The 17688-nt window shown below is 37.7% G+C and overlaps 1 protein-coding gene across 4 annotated transcripts in view; it reads left to right on the top strand.

Moving 5' to 3' along the window:
- Nucleotides 1-17688, top strand: part of LOC136424148 (dyslexia-associated protein KIAA0319-like protein) — a 45299-nt gene that overhangs the window by 26675 nt on the left and 936 nt on the right. For 3 of the 4 annotated variants that reach the window (XM_066412620.1, XM_066412619.1, XM_066412622.1), the window contains 17 exons: nucleotides 2268-2365; nucleotides 3503-3683; nucleotides 4213-4345; nucleotides 5745-5859; nucleotides 6574-6678; nucleotides 7153-7276; nucleotides 7734-7866; nucleotides 8542-8690; nucleotides 10504-10655; nucleotides 11170-11308; nucleotides 12270-12340; nucleotides 12871-12962; nucleotides 13695-13834; nucleotides 14410-14532; nucleotides 15914-16004; nucleotides 16887-16978; nucleotides 17482-17532. In XM_066412620.1, the coding sequence (XP_066268717.1) occupies nucleotides 2268-2365; nucleotides 3503-3683; nucleotides 4213-4345; nucleotides 5745-5859; nucleotides 6574-6678; nucleotides 7153-7276; nucleotides 7734-7866; nucleotides 8542-8690; nucleotides 10504-10655; nucleotides 11170-11308; nucleotides 12270-12340; nucleotides 12871-12962; nucleotides 13695-13834; nucleotides 14410-14532; nucleotides 15914-16004; nucleotides 16887-16978; nucleotides 17482-17532 (1989 nt within the window). The remainder of the gene's footprint in view (nucleotides 1-2267; nucleotides 2366-3502; nucleotides 3684-4212; nucleotides 4346-5744; nucleotides 5860-6573; nucleotides 6679-7152; nucleotides 7277-7733; nucleotides 7867-8541; nucleotides 8691-10503; nucleotides 10656-11169; nucleotides 11309-12269; nucleotides 12341-12870; nucleotides 12963-13694; nucleotides 13835-14409; nucleotides 14533-15913; nucleotides 16005-16886; nucleotides 16979-17481; nucleotides 17533-17688) is intronic. The other variant, XM_066412621.1, reaches the window with a different exon arrangement.

Raw genomic sequence — 17688 nt, 5'->3', positions numbered from 1 at the left:
CTGTCAAATTCTGTTTGAGGTCAGAAGTAATAGACGTGAGTTGCAACTGCGCATGCTAAGCTAAAGCTTGATGCCAGATGTTTGTTTATTTGTTTACCTCAGTTTAGTGTTACCTTTAAATCGGTGAATTTTCGTTTACATGTGAAAACCAATATATGAGCACACACATTTAAATAGATGTTGGGATCCAAAACAACTCTGAGTCATTGCATCAAAGATCTTAAACTAAAACGACTTTGAAATAAAAAGATATATTATCAAGTTCAAAGCTTGAAATTGATCATGATAATAATTATACAAAATTGCATCAATTGTCTAGTAATGCTGTTACAATTTGTCGTCGTCCTCGTAGAAGTGCTAGTCGGTAAGACTAAGGGTAATTTGGAGAATTGAGAATTTTTTGTCAGTTTTTTGGGATAAACTTATTAATGAGTCATATGAAAATATCAATTTCATCTGGCTTAAAAAAATCTTGTCTTCTTACTCTTGAATTTTCAGCTATGTGTCTCAAATGTAAACATTTTTTTCCGATCCTGTTCTGTAGAGTTTCAATATAAACAGGATATGTCTAAAACTTGTAGTCAAAATATGATTTTGGGCGTCATAAACAGGATGTAATTGAATGAAGGAAGCTGCTGTTTTTCTGCAACAATAACAATACAGAAAGAAAAATTATATGTCTGAATATTTGCTCTTTTAAAAAAAAATGCAGAGGATTTTTTTAATTGTCATGAATCCATACAAAGGTGAATTTGAGCTGGCCTGTCTACTGTAAGTTTACTAATAATATGTTTATAATATGTTTATATAAGTCAAGTAAGTCATGTTTACTATAAGTTGATGAAGGTTGGATTATTGTTGCAGAGAAATAGTATTTGATATACAATATTGTGCATGTGAAATTAAACGAAAAAAGTCTTTGTTAGAAATGACGATGCATTAAGACATTACATGTATAAAGGAATACTTCTGAAGCTTACATACAATGTACCTTGATTCAAACTTTGATTCATTCCAAATTTACTGTAAATTGGATTTCAATTCAACCAAACATTTTCCAAGAAAACCTGATGATTTGACCTTTCACTAAACCTGCTGTATCCATCAGTGTAGTATTGAAACATCATTTCTGACACAAAATGTGCCAAAACATACAACTGAATGGATATACATTAGGCACGCACATGTATAGTATTACATACTATGTGATTGGTCCAATTTTCGGATCACTGCATGGCAGCAGCCTAAACTAGACTGTCCTTGAGGAATTATTCAACAAATTTGTTTTTTTTACAACCACTTGTTTGCACCAATAATCTGCAGTTTTCAATGAATCTGCTAGGGTGATCAATACAAGCATGGGAACACATAAAAAAAGAATTGACATTATCTACAGCAGCTAGTATGTAGATGCACATGTATAATGTGTTGCAATCTTTAATTGTGGCTTATATATATTCAAACGGTATCTATAGCCCCTTCAGAAATTAATAGAAATTCTTGCAAACAATTAAAAGCTGCAAAAAATTTTATCCTAGCCTAGTAAGATCTAGAGATAATAAGTGTTGCTAATAAAGAGGGTCTGGGAAATCCACATGTGTGCGAAATAAGATCTTTAAACAAGGAGACTGCAAGTGTTTTGACCTACTTTTTGAAAATTGTGAAGGGCACATACCCAAAGCCAGAATTATGAAATCTCCCAAGCTTTTTTGATCAATGATTGTGGATTTGGCATTCCTTTGTGAAGTTTGTGCTCTTGAACATAGTTACAGATTCAAAACCGTAGCATTTGGAAAGAAATGAAGTGGTTTGACCCACTTCTGTACCAGACAGGGTGATAGGGGTCATCAGAGTTCACTCACCCCTCCTTGGCAACTGTTTTAGGGGGGGACCAGGCATTCTACATGGGAGTAACTGAAAATTAGTCTGTGTAACGCAAACTCCGCTATCCAAGGCTGTAATGGCCCCTCTTCTTTAGACGTTGGTGGACAGCTATAAGTGCGATTTAATCAGGATTGCTGAAAACTTGGAAGATCCTACCAATTATCATACAAAAAAAATTGTGTTATGGTACCATCAATGGCATCAATTTAGATGTGGTCTTTTAGAAAATAACACCGTCTTTTGGGGTTAAGTCTCCCTTTGATAAGATTTTTGTTGTATTTTTTTTATACGTCAGGTGTCCAGTATGTGTATGAGTGGAGCCTGTTGTCTGGTCCTGTTGAACTAAACTGTTTGTTGTTATTGTTGTTGTTGTTGTTGTACAGGTGTCCAGTATGTGTATGAGTGGAGCCTGTTATCTGGTCCTGAGGAGTACCAGGGAGAGATGGAAGGACGGCACACACAGTCAGTACACCTCTCACAGGTAAGATTATCTTTATCTTTGAGGCCGTAGGAGCAGTGGGTTGTTATCCACTGTGTCTAGGTTAAACGGGTTATGGCATTGCAAGGCATTCCACCGCCTTATACCTCCCCAACTGAAGCTAGGTACCCATTTTTACACCAATGTGGAGTCTTTCCTAAGAACACAGCATTCAGGAATCAAATCCCTGACCTGTGCATGTCTGTTAGAATTTAAAAAATTGGCCATGGACATTGTATTTTTAGCCTTACAGACAAATAAAACATGATCTCATAAACATATTTACAGTCAATGAATCCTTTTGTATAAGTTTCTTAAAGCTGTTTGTTACTAGCAATTTCTCCAATCAATTTTTTTATTCTAAGTTCATGATTATGGATATTTGTTGTCGAGGACCTAATAAAATACTTGTAGTCCCCTTCCCTATCAATATAGATTCAAGAAACAGCCAACTTTTTTGAGGAACAAGCTACAGCAAATCTTTTTGTTAGCCAAGAAACATACAGGAAGTATGCCAACAGCGAGCAGCTGATAAGACTTATGTGACCCAGTTCAGTTTCCTTGTCACTCCTTAAGTTCAGATGTGGAAGTCTGTGTTTTTTCTGATAGAAGAAATAGGTATTTACTGTGACAAGTGACCTAATTAAGTAAGAAAGCCATGATAATCTCCTGATATTGCGAAAAGGTCTGGAGCTGCAGTGGCCCATGGTTGTAGTTCCACCCAATCCTGCTAGGGGTAGCACATGTGCTGTGTTCATTCACATACACAATTTGGAGCTAGTGATTCTGATGTAGTGACCTAATTAAGTAAGAAAGCCATGATAATCTCCGCATATTGCAAAGAGGTCTGGAGCTACATTATTGGTCCATGGTTGTAGTTCTACCCAATTCTGCTAGGGGGAGCAAATGTGCAGTGTTCACATTTTACAAAAGTTTGGAGCTACTGATTCTGATGTACATGAATATGTGGAAAAGTTAGTTTTGCCCATAATTGTTAATCTGGTATTAGATAATGTTAGAAATTAAATTTTACATTTTTCTAATGTCTTATTCCTGTTGAAAAATGGAATTTAACACATTTCTATCAATTTTAAATGGATTCATACAAATATCTTTTTGTTGTTGTTTTGTTTCCCATAGTTGACTTCAGGACACTACATGTTCATGGTGACTGTGGTGGGAGATGACAAGTATGGGGAGGGGTTTGTAAACGTGACGGTCGAACCCCCGACCAGAGTCAACACCCCTCCCGTAGCAATAGTACAGCCCAAACAACAGGAGGTCTCCCTCCCCAACTCTGCTGCTATCCTGGACGGATCTCGTAAGATCATTTTGAAATTTTCAGTTAACTTTCTGTATACTGTGAATCAATGAATATTCATGGTAGTTTAACCTTCTCACTGCTGCCTAACTGCGTAACCAATACAAAGTTGGTGTCCAATAGCTGTCTTGGCAAGTTGAAGCAGTTAATGTTAATATGCGCACCTAACCAAAAAATTTAGGTGCATGGAAAGAATTTTGGGTGCACAACATAGAATAAAGTAGAGTGACTCAGCAAATGTTGCTTTTTCTGATCTTTCAAATTTCAAAAATGTTCTGTCTAGTTTACAATACCCTATAGTATTATAAGCCTACAAACATAGCACCTACAGTCAGAAATTGGGTGCACAGCTCCAATTTTGTGTGCCTAAAAGTGCACATGATGCACCCAGTATTTCGAGCACTGCTTTCTTTCGGCAGATTAAACTCACTCACTTAAACTTTGTTGTAGTCTGTGTTCTAATGATGACATCCAAGTGACATGTCGTAAACTAGTAATTAAGCATCACTTTAATTTCTTGTGTTCCCAGAAAGTACAGACGATGATGGGATAGTTGATTACCACTGGGAGGAGGTGAAGGGGCCACTGAGAGAAGAGAAGGCATCTGGAGAGGAGAGCATTCTTAGACTTAACAATCTTATCCCTGGGTCTTATGTCTTCAGGTAAGTCTTATCATGGAATAATAATTAAGACTCTCTCTGACTGCCAGCTGAAGGTGGTGTTCATGCACATGTATAATACTGCCTTAACGCTGCCCTATAATGCTCAAGATTTGATACTGTATTGGTCTGACATTAGTGCCAAAAAGGTAATTTCACAGTCTTATCAAGGACTTTTCCATTTCAAGCGGTCAGGTAACATTTTGAAAATGAAATATCTTTAGGTCAATTATAGATTGATAACTAGTAGGAAAATATAGGGTCACTGTGGTGCTTAGAAGTTGTTTTGTTATGTCCCTTATTTCAAATTTTGAAGGATTTGTTTGCATTGAGTTTTTTTGTAGCTTGTTTAGGGTTGGGTCAGTTTTGTAATGCAGGTTTGAACTCTAGGAATGCTACAAATTTAAAGACACCCAGAGCATTTTATGAGGCTCTAAAACTGGAAATATTCTAGTTGCAGTAATCTTCATGAAATTGGCATTTAATGCCGCTGTTTACCACATTTGCGTGCAGATTTCTTATCAAAAGGCTCAAAAGAAACAAAAATAAGCTACATGTTGATCTTTTAGTTTCACGCGCCTAGTGTAAATAGACCGATGCCATAGCCCCGCCCACCTCCGTCAAAACATAGAGATGCAAAATTTGAACATGAAAATGCAAATATTTGCTGGACTTGCAGTCATTCTTCCATTAGTCGAACCGCTAATTGTGATGGACAGTCAGGATCAGTCTATTAGGGCTTGGATTTTCTATCAGTTCTCGCCACACAACGAAGTCGTATCTTTGCTCATTTAATGTCAATACATAGTGGTATAATGTTATTGAAACTTATTATGTGTAGGAATTACTAGAAATTGGAGTTTTATTATTCAAGTTTCAAGCCTCATAAAATGCTCAGTCTGGATGCCTTTAAAAGTACTTTTTGATGTAGCATATTGTATACAACAGGTTTCCTGCCTCAGGGCATATACATGTAAACAAATCAATAATCTGGTGCCACGTACAATCTTTCTTGCCTGAGCATTATGCGAATTTGAAAGCACTTTCGTACACTCTTTCCACAAATCTGGCTCACTTTATATTTATATGTTAGATAATTCACTTCTCTTTCCCAAAATTTCCAATCCAATGTCTTCTCTTGCTTTCATGGCAATTGGCACATATTGGAAATTTTTTCATTGGATTTTCTGAAAACTATACAAAATGTATATGCCAGCTGTTACATTGTCACCAAAAAGGCACAAATTATAGACTTAAGTGGGAAGGAAAGCTGTCTCGTCTATCAGGTTCCCAGTAAAATCTTTGGCACCATCATGGTTTTATACAATTCCAAGCAGGATCGTGTATTTCTAAACCCTTCGGCCTTGGTGAGCATGGTTGTTCTCCTGTTACATTTCACCAGACTGACCGTAACGGACTCTGACGGAGAGACGGACTCGACAACGGCCAACGTGACGGTCCACAAGGAGACAGACTACCCACCTGTGGCCAACGCTGGGCCCAACCTGGTCATTCAGGTCAGTACACTACATGACTGTGTGTATCTTTTTTTTATTTGTCTGCCATTTAAGCTGAACACATGATGCACAAAACAGGTTGTGTTTACTAATTCTAGGTCTGGTTTGCTCCTCTAATCGCTTCTGTTCAGAATGCAATGTAGTTACGTGTCGCAAATCTAAATTGATAGCAAGAGAATTGGCATTTTCAGTATATTATAGTTAGCAATGCATTTATTACTGGTATCAAGTATTTTTTTTGGAAGCATGGTAACACTCCAGGATTGAACCCTGTTACCATGCATGCCGTTACAGAGGAGTGTGCAACCCAGGGCCAATCAGAGCTGTATTGCTTGTAATTTTCGCCAATACATTGTATTTATCAAATGTCAATCGTGTCTATATCATATTAATATCTGTGCCAAACTGTTTGATAGGGAATCAGTCCTATGAGTGACCTGGAGCTATAAGTCTTGTAGAAATAGGATGGTTACAAGGCTATTAGTCAAGTAAAAGTGTGCAAAAGTACATGTATGTTAGACAAGGCCATAAAATTGTCTATTCAGCCACAATAAAAAAAGGAGCCCTGGGTGTTGGCGGTTTCCTGGGTAAAGAAAACATCAGAAATCTTAAACCCGCCGTAAAATTAACCCTTCCCTGTATGTAAATATTGTCCAAAATTTTTCGTTGAAGCCCTATGTGACTTTTCTTCATGTACGTATGATTTGCCTGTAGATGCCCCAGAACTCTGTCGTCCTGAATGGCTCCAAGAGCACAGATGACAAGGGGATCGTCAGCTACGAGTGGGTGAAGGAGGGAGACAATGTGGCCGACATGCAGGTAAACTCATCAACAAGTGTTGCATGTGCACCTCTGTGCACCCAAAATTGGAGCTGTGTACCTAATGTTTGACAGTGTGTGCACCAGTGCACCTAGATATTTTTGTAGGCTATAGGGTAGAGGTAACATTGTATAGCCAAGTAATACTATACAGAATATTCCTTGAAATTTAAGTATCAGAAAAAGAAATATTTAACCTTAAGTTTGTTGTACTTTCCTTGATGTATCTATAGCATTTCAGATTGAAAGTCTTGTAAAATATCATATGTTTTGCTGATATTCTACTTTACTTCATGTCGTGCACCCAACATGATTTCTGTGCACCTAAATTTCTAGGCTACATGTAGGTACCGTGCACCAGTGCAACTATTCACAAAAATAAATTTCAAGCCCTGAACAAGTAGCAATACACAAATGTCATGACATTGTACATAAAATGCAAACTGAATAATACTATGTGTTCTTGTACATCAGGGTACCAGAACATCCATCCTACATGTGTCTAACATGGAGGTAGGAGACTACACTTTCACATTGACTGTTACCGACAGTGCTGAACAGGAGGATGATGCTTCGGTCACTGTCATTGTGCAACCTGGTAAGTAAGCTATTACAATAATAATAAATGTGTTATCTTTAATTTTGGGTGGGCAAAGGTGCACAAAATTGCACCCAGTATTTCGAGCCCTGGCTATATCTCAATGGCCAGGTGGTCCTTATGTAGTGGTTCAACTGTTTTTGAATTCTAATCTTTTCTCTATCAACTGGTGTGACACTGTTTGGCTGAGAAGTGACCAGAGTAGTGAACTGGAGTAGGATGGGTACAGCACACTTCGTTTTACATGTAGCATACCCAATATACAATATTGTGGACATGGTTAGTTAACTACTTAGTAATGTATGAGATATTAAATGTTACATTATGCTGTCCATGATTTTCTGTGTGAATTTGATACTCCTGGAAGAATAACTGTCTCATTTACATGCAGCAGCTAAAGGAGCAAATAAAACAATTAACCAATGAACCAATAGTAATACGTATATTTACTCCACAGAGAACAACCAGCCCCCAGTGGCAGACGCAGGGCCTGACAAGGAGCTGACATCACCGGATGACACCACTACACTGGACGGGGGGGACAGTACAGATGACCAGGGGGTGGTCTCCTATGAGTGGACTAAGACCAGGTATTATAGGGTGACTTCACTTCTAAATATTGGCATGTGATTGCGAGACCAAGCTACATTGTAGTAACTTGATTTTGTGGATGAAAAGGTTTGGAGGATTCAAATCTGGTATCAGTTGAAATAGCTTATGTTTGACAGTAACTTACATTTCACTTTATTGAGAGGGAAGGTATTTAAGAGGCGTTGCCTTTCTAGGCCCTGGCCTTAAAGTTTGGGGGACACCATGTTTCACTATCATGCTACTACAATCACATCTCCAAACTAATGCCCTACCTGGCAATTTACACTAGATTACAACGTATCATGTTTGCTCTAGTCTTTCAGTGAAAAAAAAGAAGAAAAAGACTGATTGTAAACTACCCCTTTGGGCATCAGTTTCAAAATGTCACTGTAGTATTACATGTAGATGCCCATTCTAAACGTGTTCTGCACAGTCACATACACGTTATACATTTTTAATTCTCAGTTTGGGACAAATAGAAAAATTGCCAGCACATCTAGAAAGGGTTTCTAAATGAGAAACAACAAGCAATGAATTAATAAAACTGGATAGCGAGTGAGTGAAAATGGATCTATATTCACTTTACACATGAAATTCATACCTGCAAATCATAAATAACTATTAGTAACAAATAAATTAATTATAAGTCATCTTCCCCCCTCCCCCCTTTACAGTGGGCCGTCCTCAGTGGATCTCCAGAATACAGACCAGGCTGTTGCCATGGTTGCAGGGTTAGTGACGGGGACGTACGAGTTCACCCTAAAGGTGTGTGACGAGAAGAACCTGTGTTCCAGGGACACCGTCACTGTGCAGGTGAAAGAAGGTAAGAAAAATCACACATCTATTAATCAGATGTTAACTTTCAAGTTGGCACTCTGTCAAGAGCTCTTGTTATAGGGAGGCTAAACTTGAAATTGAAAAACTGTTAGTAATCTTTGCTAAGTTTATTATACTCAAAAGTAAAGGTAATCAGTAGTTAATTTTCAAGTTGGCACTTTGTCAAGAGCTCTTGTTAAAGGGAGGCTAAACTTGAAATTGAAAAACCGTTAGTAATCTTTGCTAAGTTTATCATACTCAAAAGTAAAGTTAATCAGTACTGTAGATAACTTTCAAGTTGGGACTTTGTCAAGGGCTTTTGTTATAGGGAGGCTAAACTTGAAATTGACAAGCCTTTAGTAATCTTTGCTAAGTTTATTATACTCAAAAGTAAAGGTAATCAGTAGTTAACTTTCAAGTTGGCACTTTGTCAAGGGCTTTTGTTATAGGGAGGCTAAACTTGAAATTGACAAGCCTTTAGTAATCTTTGCTAAGTTTATTATACTCAAAAGTAAAGGTAATCAGTAGTTAACTTTCAAGTTGGCACTTTGTCAAGGGCTTTTGTTATAGGGAGGCTTAACTTGAAATTGAAAAGCTGTTAGTAATCTTAGCTAAGTTTATCATACTCAAAAGTAAAGTTAATCAGTAGTTAACTTTCAAGTTGGCACTTTGTCAAGGGCTTTTGTTATAGGGAGGCTTAACTTGAAATTGAAAAGCCTTTTAAATCTTAGCTAAGTTTATCATACTCAAAAGTAAAGTTAATCAGTAGTTAACTTTCAAGTTGGCACTTTGTCAAGGGCTTTTGTTATAGGGAGGCTTAACTTGAAATTGAAAAGCTGTTAGTAATCTTAGCTAAGTTTATCATACTCAAAAGTAAAGTTAATCAGTAGTTAACTTTCAAGTTGGCACTTTGTCAAGGGCTTTTGTTATAGGGAGGCTTAACTTGAAATTGAAAAGCTGTTAGTAATCTTAGCTAAGTTTATCATACTCAAAAGTAAAGTTAATCAGTAGTTAACTTTCAAGTTGGCACTTTGTCAAGGGCTTTTGTTATAGGGAGGCTTAACTTGAAATTGACAAGCCGTTAGTAATCTTTGCTAAGTTAATCATACTCAAATTTAAAGTAAAGTTCTCGCTGTCTTGTTTAATACATAACTCCATCAAAGTTCAGGGCTCTCCCACCGTTTGCAACTTGTGCTGTGCTGACGGCTACTCGCCTGATGATTGAATTTGTTAGCTCACAATAGGTAACGTCAGGTTCCAGCATTTCCCAACCAGAAAGAATGGGGCTTTTCGATCTGGCTTTCCTGAGGATGGGATTTGGAAGGGATTTTTAAATTCAAAGCTAAGACTAACCTGTTCATTCCCTCCAATTTTTCGGACAATTCCTTGAAATACATCCTCAGGAAAGCCAGATTGAAAAGCCCTACTTTTCTTGCTTGACAAAATTTTAGAAAATAGTGTCAGTAGTATTATATTAAATTATTAAATTAAAGAGCAATGGGCAAAGTAGTGGGCAACCTCAAGCCAACCGTACACACTCAAGCTGTATCTTCAGAAACGACGTTGTAGCCGCATGTTCCCGTTTAGAACTTGTACTTGCTCATTCAAGCCTAGACCATGGAGAAAGCCACACACAAGGTGAAACTAGTCTGGATGTGGGCTTGAATAAAGTTCTAAACAGGCCACCTATGCGGCTATAGCGTCTTTTCTGAAGATATGGCGTGAGTGTGTACAGTTGGCTTGAGGTTACCCACTACTTTACCCTTTAAGAGAGCAATGATTCTTTTGTTTGGAGATAAATCATACTTTCTTCACCGCAGATGTGAACCACAAGCCTCGAGCAGATGCAGGGGGTGATGTGGTGTACCAGCTACCCCAGACCCTGATCATCGTGGATGGGTCTAAGTCGTCTGATGACCACGGCATTGTGGACTTCCTCTGGACAAGGGACCCACAGAGCCCAGCTGCAGGGGTAGGTGTCAATCAATTAATCAATCTGTCAGTCAACCAATCAGTTGTCTCTTAGTTTAAGCACTCTGCAAGACAGTAGACTTACAATCATGTAGGTTCCTATATGTACATTTTACATTGTAGATTTTTTGATGATACAGAATCAATGGTATTTTTTTATTGTCTTTATTCATAATGGACATAAAAATTATATAGTGGTCAAAACATTAAAATAATTGTAATTGCAAATTGCTGCATATACATGTATGATTTGATGTCTATGTCCAATGATTGTCCATTCTGTTCACCTTTAAGTTAGTATATTACAAAATTATTACAGTTTCTAAACCTTCTGTTAAGACATTTGCTTGTTGGGATGGGTAAAAATTGCACCCAAGCCTTCTGTAAAAAAAATCTGAATTTCATGACCTGGAACTAGAAAAAACAAAGCTTTAGACAGCCCTTTTTGGGCCAGATAGAAAAAATATGGCACCTACATGTACATGTACATTATGCATGACTTGACTTGTCGCCAGATTGTCCTGAATGGTTCTGACCACAAAGCGGTCCTACAGCTGACCAACCTCGTGGAAGGACGGTACGTGTTCCACCTGAAGGTGACCGATGCAAAGGGACTGTTCGACACCGACTCCGCTACCGTCATTGTTAAGAAAGGTGAGTCTGCTACTGTCATTGTTAAGAAAGGTGAGTCTGCTACTGTCATTGTTAAGAAAGGTGAGTCTGCTACTGTCATTGTTAAGAAAGGTGAGTCTGCTACTGTCATTGTTAAGAAAGGTGAGTCTGCTACTGTCATTGTTAAGAAAGGTGAGTCTGCTACTGTCATTGTTAAGAAAGGTGAGTCTGCTACTGTCATTGTTAAGAAAGGTGAGTCTGCTACTGTCATTGTTAAGAAAGGTGAGTCTGCTACTGTCATTGTTAAGAAAGGTGAGTCTGCTACTGTCATTGTTAAGAAAGGTGAGTCTGCTACTGTCATTGTTAAGAAAGGTGAGTCTGCTACTGTCATTGTTAAGAAAGGTGAGTCTGCTACTGTCATTGTTAAGAAAGGTGAGTCTGCTACTGTCATTGTTAAGAAAGGTGAGTCTGCTACTGTCATTGTTAAGAAAGGTGAGTCTGCTACTGTCATTGTTAAGAAAGGTGAGTCTGCTACTGTCATTGTTAAGAAAGGTGAGTCTGCTACTGTCATTGTTAAGAAAGGTGAGTCTGCTACTGTCATTGTTAAGAAAGGTGAGTCATCAACAAATAGTGATTAATTTGTCGTTACGTCTTACATTGGTTGGATTCAGATGACATTTGCTGATTTGTTATAATTGTATTTGATATTATTAATGTTGTGCTTAACTTAAGGTTTACTTAGTATCGTGTATCATTTAATGCCATGTTTTTTCAAACAAAATTTGACATATGTCATGCAATTTTTACACAATCAAGTCATGATACATTTAGAAAAATGTCTGTCCCTAAAACTATTTGATATGCTGTATTCTAATGTTGAAACCGATGGACCATCAGGAAGTTTACCCTCGCTTGATTCCAAAACTATTCCATGTCCAAGCCCCATCCTGGAACCAGTTTGATTAATTTTTGCACCTTTAACTGTTGTGTCTGAATAACGCAGATGTCCACATGGATGACCTTGTGGAACTTGCTCTGGCTGCAGACATCACATCATTCACCGAGGGGAACAAGGTACAACATCATACTGAATTTGCATAAGTAATGAGGAATATCTACTCTATTGTGGGCTTTGAGGTCGCACCATCTGTTGGTCTCTTATCTAGGTCAGTAGCTATTTATAGCCACTTCTCCCCTTGCCCGGCCAGTGTGGGTCATACCATTGAGCGATATAGAATGGGGGGAACTGGTTTAATAAAAAAACAAAGTTTCATGGAGATTTTGGGTCCTAAGACTCTTGTTCATTCTGATTTTATAAAGATAAAGGCATGGAGTCCTACCGCTCTCTTCTAATTCTTGTTCACCCAACTTGCATGCCTCTAGAAATAGAGTTATAATTATCACAGGGTATTACGCCTTCAAGTTGGTTTATTGCAATTGTTTAGTGGTTTGGCATTGGGAGAAGATACAATTTTATCAAGCCTTGGTATACACTGTTCATTGTTGGAAAAAAACTGGGAGAATTTTTCAAATACAGTGTTGAAACTTGATATGCAAATGTGTTGTGTATTTTTGAGATCTTACGGTATAAAATGTGTTTCCAGGCCATGTTGGTGCGTCAGCTGGCCGTGCTGATTGACGTGATGGATACTGACATCAGAGTCCAGGAAATAAAAGAAGACATGTCTACTGGCAAGTAAGTACTGAAAATTCCTGTATTCTTGCGAGGACTTAATTTCATCATAGCATGGGTAAAGTAGGTTTCTGGCGTTGTTTTGAATTTTTGGTTGAAAAAATTCTGAAGCAATCAGCACGTGGTGTCATAATTTTGCAGAAAATGACGAAAATAAAACCATGCACTGCAAACATTTCAAAATTTTGCTTACAAGATATCATAGCACAATGATGTCATGCCCAGAACAGAGAGGGCATTCACTAGGCTCTAAGCAATCAGACTGGCTGATAAATTGTTTGAATATTAATTAATTAATTGGTGACAAATTTAAGATAGCTGTCAACAAATTGTCTACTATACATCTTTTAACCGGCTTGACCAGCATGCGTGCAGTTGCGATGTGTTTCATCGCAGGCATGTCATAGGTGTTGGTACTGGTTGTCTTGAAGTTTAAGAAAAGTTTATCGGTATCTAATGGATATTATTTGGCCAGCTCTGCATCAGAGTCCTTATAAAATTTATTTTCAGACACAATTGTAGCAAAACTTCACAATCATCCAAAACCTATTTATCAAATCAAATATTGAAACCAAAAAAGTTCATAATATGACTGGTTTATTCGTTGAATCTCTTCGCAGCCCAAAAGGGCTGAATTGCGGAATTCATTTCATAGCGTTGGATCTCTTATACACACAATAAAATACTAAATACTAATGATCACAAAGTAATAACAATTTTGTCTTTTCCCCCCAGTATGATAGTGGTGTTTGTAGTGGTGAACACCCAGACTGGCATGGTCCAGAACGGGGGTTCAGTTCTGGCTAAACTCAGGCGCAAACTCAAGGCCGGGTCAGAGGTGCTGGACTTCAAGGTCGTACAGGTTGACACAGTCGGTATGTACATGTTTGTTTATTTACATTATGTTTGTAAGCAATTTACATTCTGCAACTTTTTTTTTCTTCAAGGTCTTATTAAGTTCTTATTTCTTCAAGTTCAAATTATTATAATTTGATTATTTTCAGAACAATCTTGGATTTTAATTAGGCTTTGATTTACATTGTACCTGGTCAGTTAGTGAAACAGTGTAACTTAAATAAGCTATTTCACTAACTGGTATATCAAATTTATCATATTCAATTCATCACATTTCAAATTCATCATAATTTATCAACTGTTTCACCAACCGGTATATCAAAATCTGATTTAAAATCCCAGATTATTCTGAAAATGATCAAATGACATTTAGCACTTTTGTGCTATAGAATGATTGCTAGGTTGAAATTCATTTTCCATAATATGATTGTACAAGATTAATGTACATAATTCCGCCACTATATATAAAACTTTATATTATTATTAATTGAAAGAATTTCTATTTTTTTGTTCATTGTAGAATATGTAATAAAATATTTTCGTCAGCTGTATGATTAGGATTTCAAACAATATTGTGATTTTTTTTCCTGCTCAGTTTGCCAGAACAACTGTTCAGGTCACGGTGTCTGTAACTCCTTCACCAAAACGTGCCAGTGCGACAGTTTCTGGGTACAAAACCCCTTCAAAGCGTTCTTCGCAGACAAAGTCAGCAATTGTGGTAAGTCTTTGCCTGTGGTATTGGTTTCAAATAGGTAGCGTGCGTAGTCCAGTGGTTAGCGATCTTGCCACAGGAACTGGAAGCCCCGGGTTCGATCCCGGCTGTGTCGCTCACCCGATAAGGGTGTACGCCTTGAAGTATGCCTTGAATTAAGGGGCAAGGCGTACTTCGCAGACAAAGTCAGCAATTGTGGTAGGTCTTTGCCTGTGGTATTGGTTTCAAAAAGGTAGCGTGCGTAGTCCAGTGGTTAGCAATCTTGCCTCTGGAACTAGAAGCCCCTGGTTTGATCCCGGCTGTTTCGCTCACCCGACATGAACGCTACAGGAAAGGACGCAGTCCTTAGGACGGGACGTTAAGCCGTGGTCCACTGTTTATTGTGCTGGTCGAAAAGAGCTAGGGGAATTTCCCCGGTACAATGAACCTGTAAATACTGTATTTAGCGTCTGTCTTCCTGTCACGACCAGTGGAAGATTAGCTCATCTGTTCATTGAGTTTATTTGAGCTAAACTGGTTCGAGATCACTTTCCTTTCCTTACCCATACCCCCTTAAGCCAACATTATACACAGTAGGAAAATACCACGTTTTTCGGGTATGCAAGCACTAATTAAAAGGACATTTTCGGCAGCAATACGTACAGCTGGTATCCTTTGGATTTTAGGGAACGGCTAATGTTCGCATGTCCCCAAGCCCTATCTTATGTCCTATGCGTTTGTGTAGATGGTGTGTTCAGCACCAAGGACATGTTTGTGTATGGATTGTGTTATGAACAAGTGACCTGTACATGTATGTTTGTATGGATGGTATGTTCAAAACTAAGGGCACATTGTGTACAGATTGTATTTTTCACAAGTGACCTGGATATTTGTGTAGATGGTGTGTTCAGCACCAAGGACATGTATGTGTATGGATTGCGTTATGAACAAGTGACCTGTACATGTATGTTTGTGTGGATGGTATGTTCAAAACTAAGGGCACATTTGTGTACAGATTGTATTTTTCACAACTGACCTGAATATTTGAATGTGTAGATTGTGTGTTCAGCACTAAGGACATGTTTGTGTGCAGATTGCGTTAGGCAAAAAATGTGCTCGGCTCTTAAATGGCAATCATTTGAAATCTGCTGACCTGGCGATCAAGAAATTGGCTAGTGGACTGTTGTTGGTTAGTGTTTATCAGACCTGTATCTACGTTTTGTACATTCTACTTTTGGCAGACTACATAATATTCTAAGTTATAACCATTATCTACATTTACTAGTATCTTAAAACTTTGATGGAATACCGTTTTGTGAAATTAAGGTTCTCATAGTTTTTTTCTGAATTCACCACTTAGTCACTCTGTATTTGAAAATAATGATGTTTTGCCCTTTTTTCCATACAGACTGGAGCATTCTTTACGTCATCGTCATAGCGTTTGGCATAGTCGTTGGACTGGGTCTAATCTCATGGGGCGTCTTCTGTCTGGTTAGGAAGTGAGTACTGATGTTAGCGTAAATCAGTTTGGCTTTGGGGGGATTCATTTTCGTGGTAGGAGGGGAAAGCTCACACACATTACATGTAGCTGGGTTAATGGTTGAAACAGCACATGTTGCAATAAGACCTATTAGTAAGAAAATGGCACAAACATACATTTGTAAAAGGATCACAAACATTTCACAATTTACAGTATGTGTGCACAAAGTCATGTACTTGTTTTTAAAAATCAATCTTTAATTCTTCCAAATCTGTCCACATTTAGGTTTTTTATAGACCATCCTGCACATTTTCATAGTTGAATTTTTTTTCCTGAGTTTTTGGTTCCTATGTTTATTCATGTAAACGTTTTACTTGGAATATTTTTTTCTTCCTTTTATTGAAAACATTTTGGAATTATTTTTTTTTTTACAGAAAGTACCCAAACTTTGATGTGCCATTGAGGTATTTGTTTAAAGAAAACCCGGTATTTTTTTACAAATCTTTTATACAGTTTTTGTTCTAAAGTCATTCAGACCTTTTGGCAACTTTTCCAACAACTTTGCAGCTGTTTATTTATTTTTTTTACATCTTTTTGTTTTGTTTTTTTGCCTTTTTTTCAGCCAGCTTTTTGCAGGTGATCTTTTTCCCTCTCGTCATGTCACAGTCAGCTTGTCACCAAGGTTTATTTCATAATACAAACTTTTGTTGACAGCTTATTCATAGTAACTTGAAGACACCCAAACTGTTTTCAGTATCATTTTTTAAGGGTTGTAAACCATCTTACAGTTTATACAAATGGTACAACGTCAATGAAGATAATTGGAGAATATCAAGTCAAAAGTTGTCAAAATAACGAAACTAGTAGCCAAATTACTGAATGCAAACTTTATTCCTTGCAGTCGACGGAGATTCAGAAGAAGCAAGAGGCATCGCTACACACTTTTGGACGAAATCGACGACAAGGGAGAAAAAATAGAAATGTATAGTAGAGGTGAGTATCAAGATGCTACAACAAATAGCAATGTTATGAAAGCTTTAAAAACAAACAAAGAACAACAGTACTGTTACATTGGGCTAGTGTCTAAGTTCAAAAATTCTATAGCTTGGACCCTTTTTGCACTTTTTTTGCCCAATAATAGCCTACTAGTAGCAGCTGCTAGAAGTTCCATGGGGCCCCACTTGAAAGTGCAAAAAAAAGACCCACCCACCTGTAAACTATGCGGGTGTATGTCATTGGTTTGGAAATGTGACTGTCACGTAAACACCGTCTCTTCACACACACATTGAATATTTCATAAAGGACCCCGTCCAAAATTGAAAAAAAAAAACAGCCTACAGACTACCTGATTTGGTTGATTTTTTATTGGTTTGGAAATGTGACTGAAGCATAAACAGTTTCTTCATAGCTGTATGATGATTTCATGAAAGGCTATAGTCAGGATTGACTGTTTTGTTTATGATGGTTCCCTTTACCTCTAACCTCATGCTGCGTAGACGGAAAGGACCAACGTGTACCTGTCCCTCAGACAGGTGAGAAGACAACAGGTAAGGAATGACGGACAGTGTTTAAGGAGCACAGGTCTGTCACACATGAGTGTCTTAATCATAAGACAATATTGATGTCCTACATTATGATCATTGCGATCCTTTTTTAACCGTAAATTTCTTAAAATCTCAACTGTTTTTTTTTCTCTCATAGTG

This window comes from Branchiostoma lanceolatum, chromosome 18 (assembly GCF_035083965.1).
Source record: "Branchiostoma lanceolatum isolate klBraLanc5 chromosome 18, klBraLanc5.hap2, whole genome shotgun sequence".
NCBI classification, from domain to species: Eukaryota; Metazoa; Chordata; class Leptocardii; order Amphioxiformes; family Branchiostomatidae; genus Branchiostoma; species Branchiostoma lanceolatum.
This window is presented reverse-complemented; position numbering and strand designations above follow the sequence as displayed.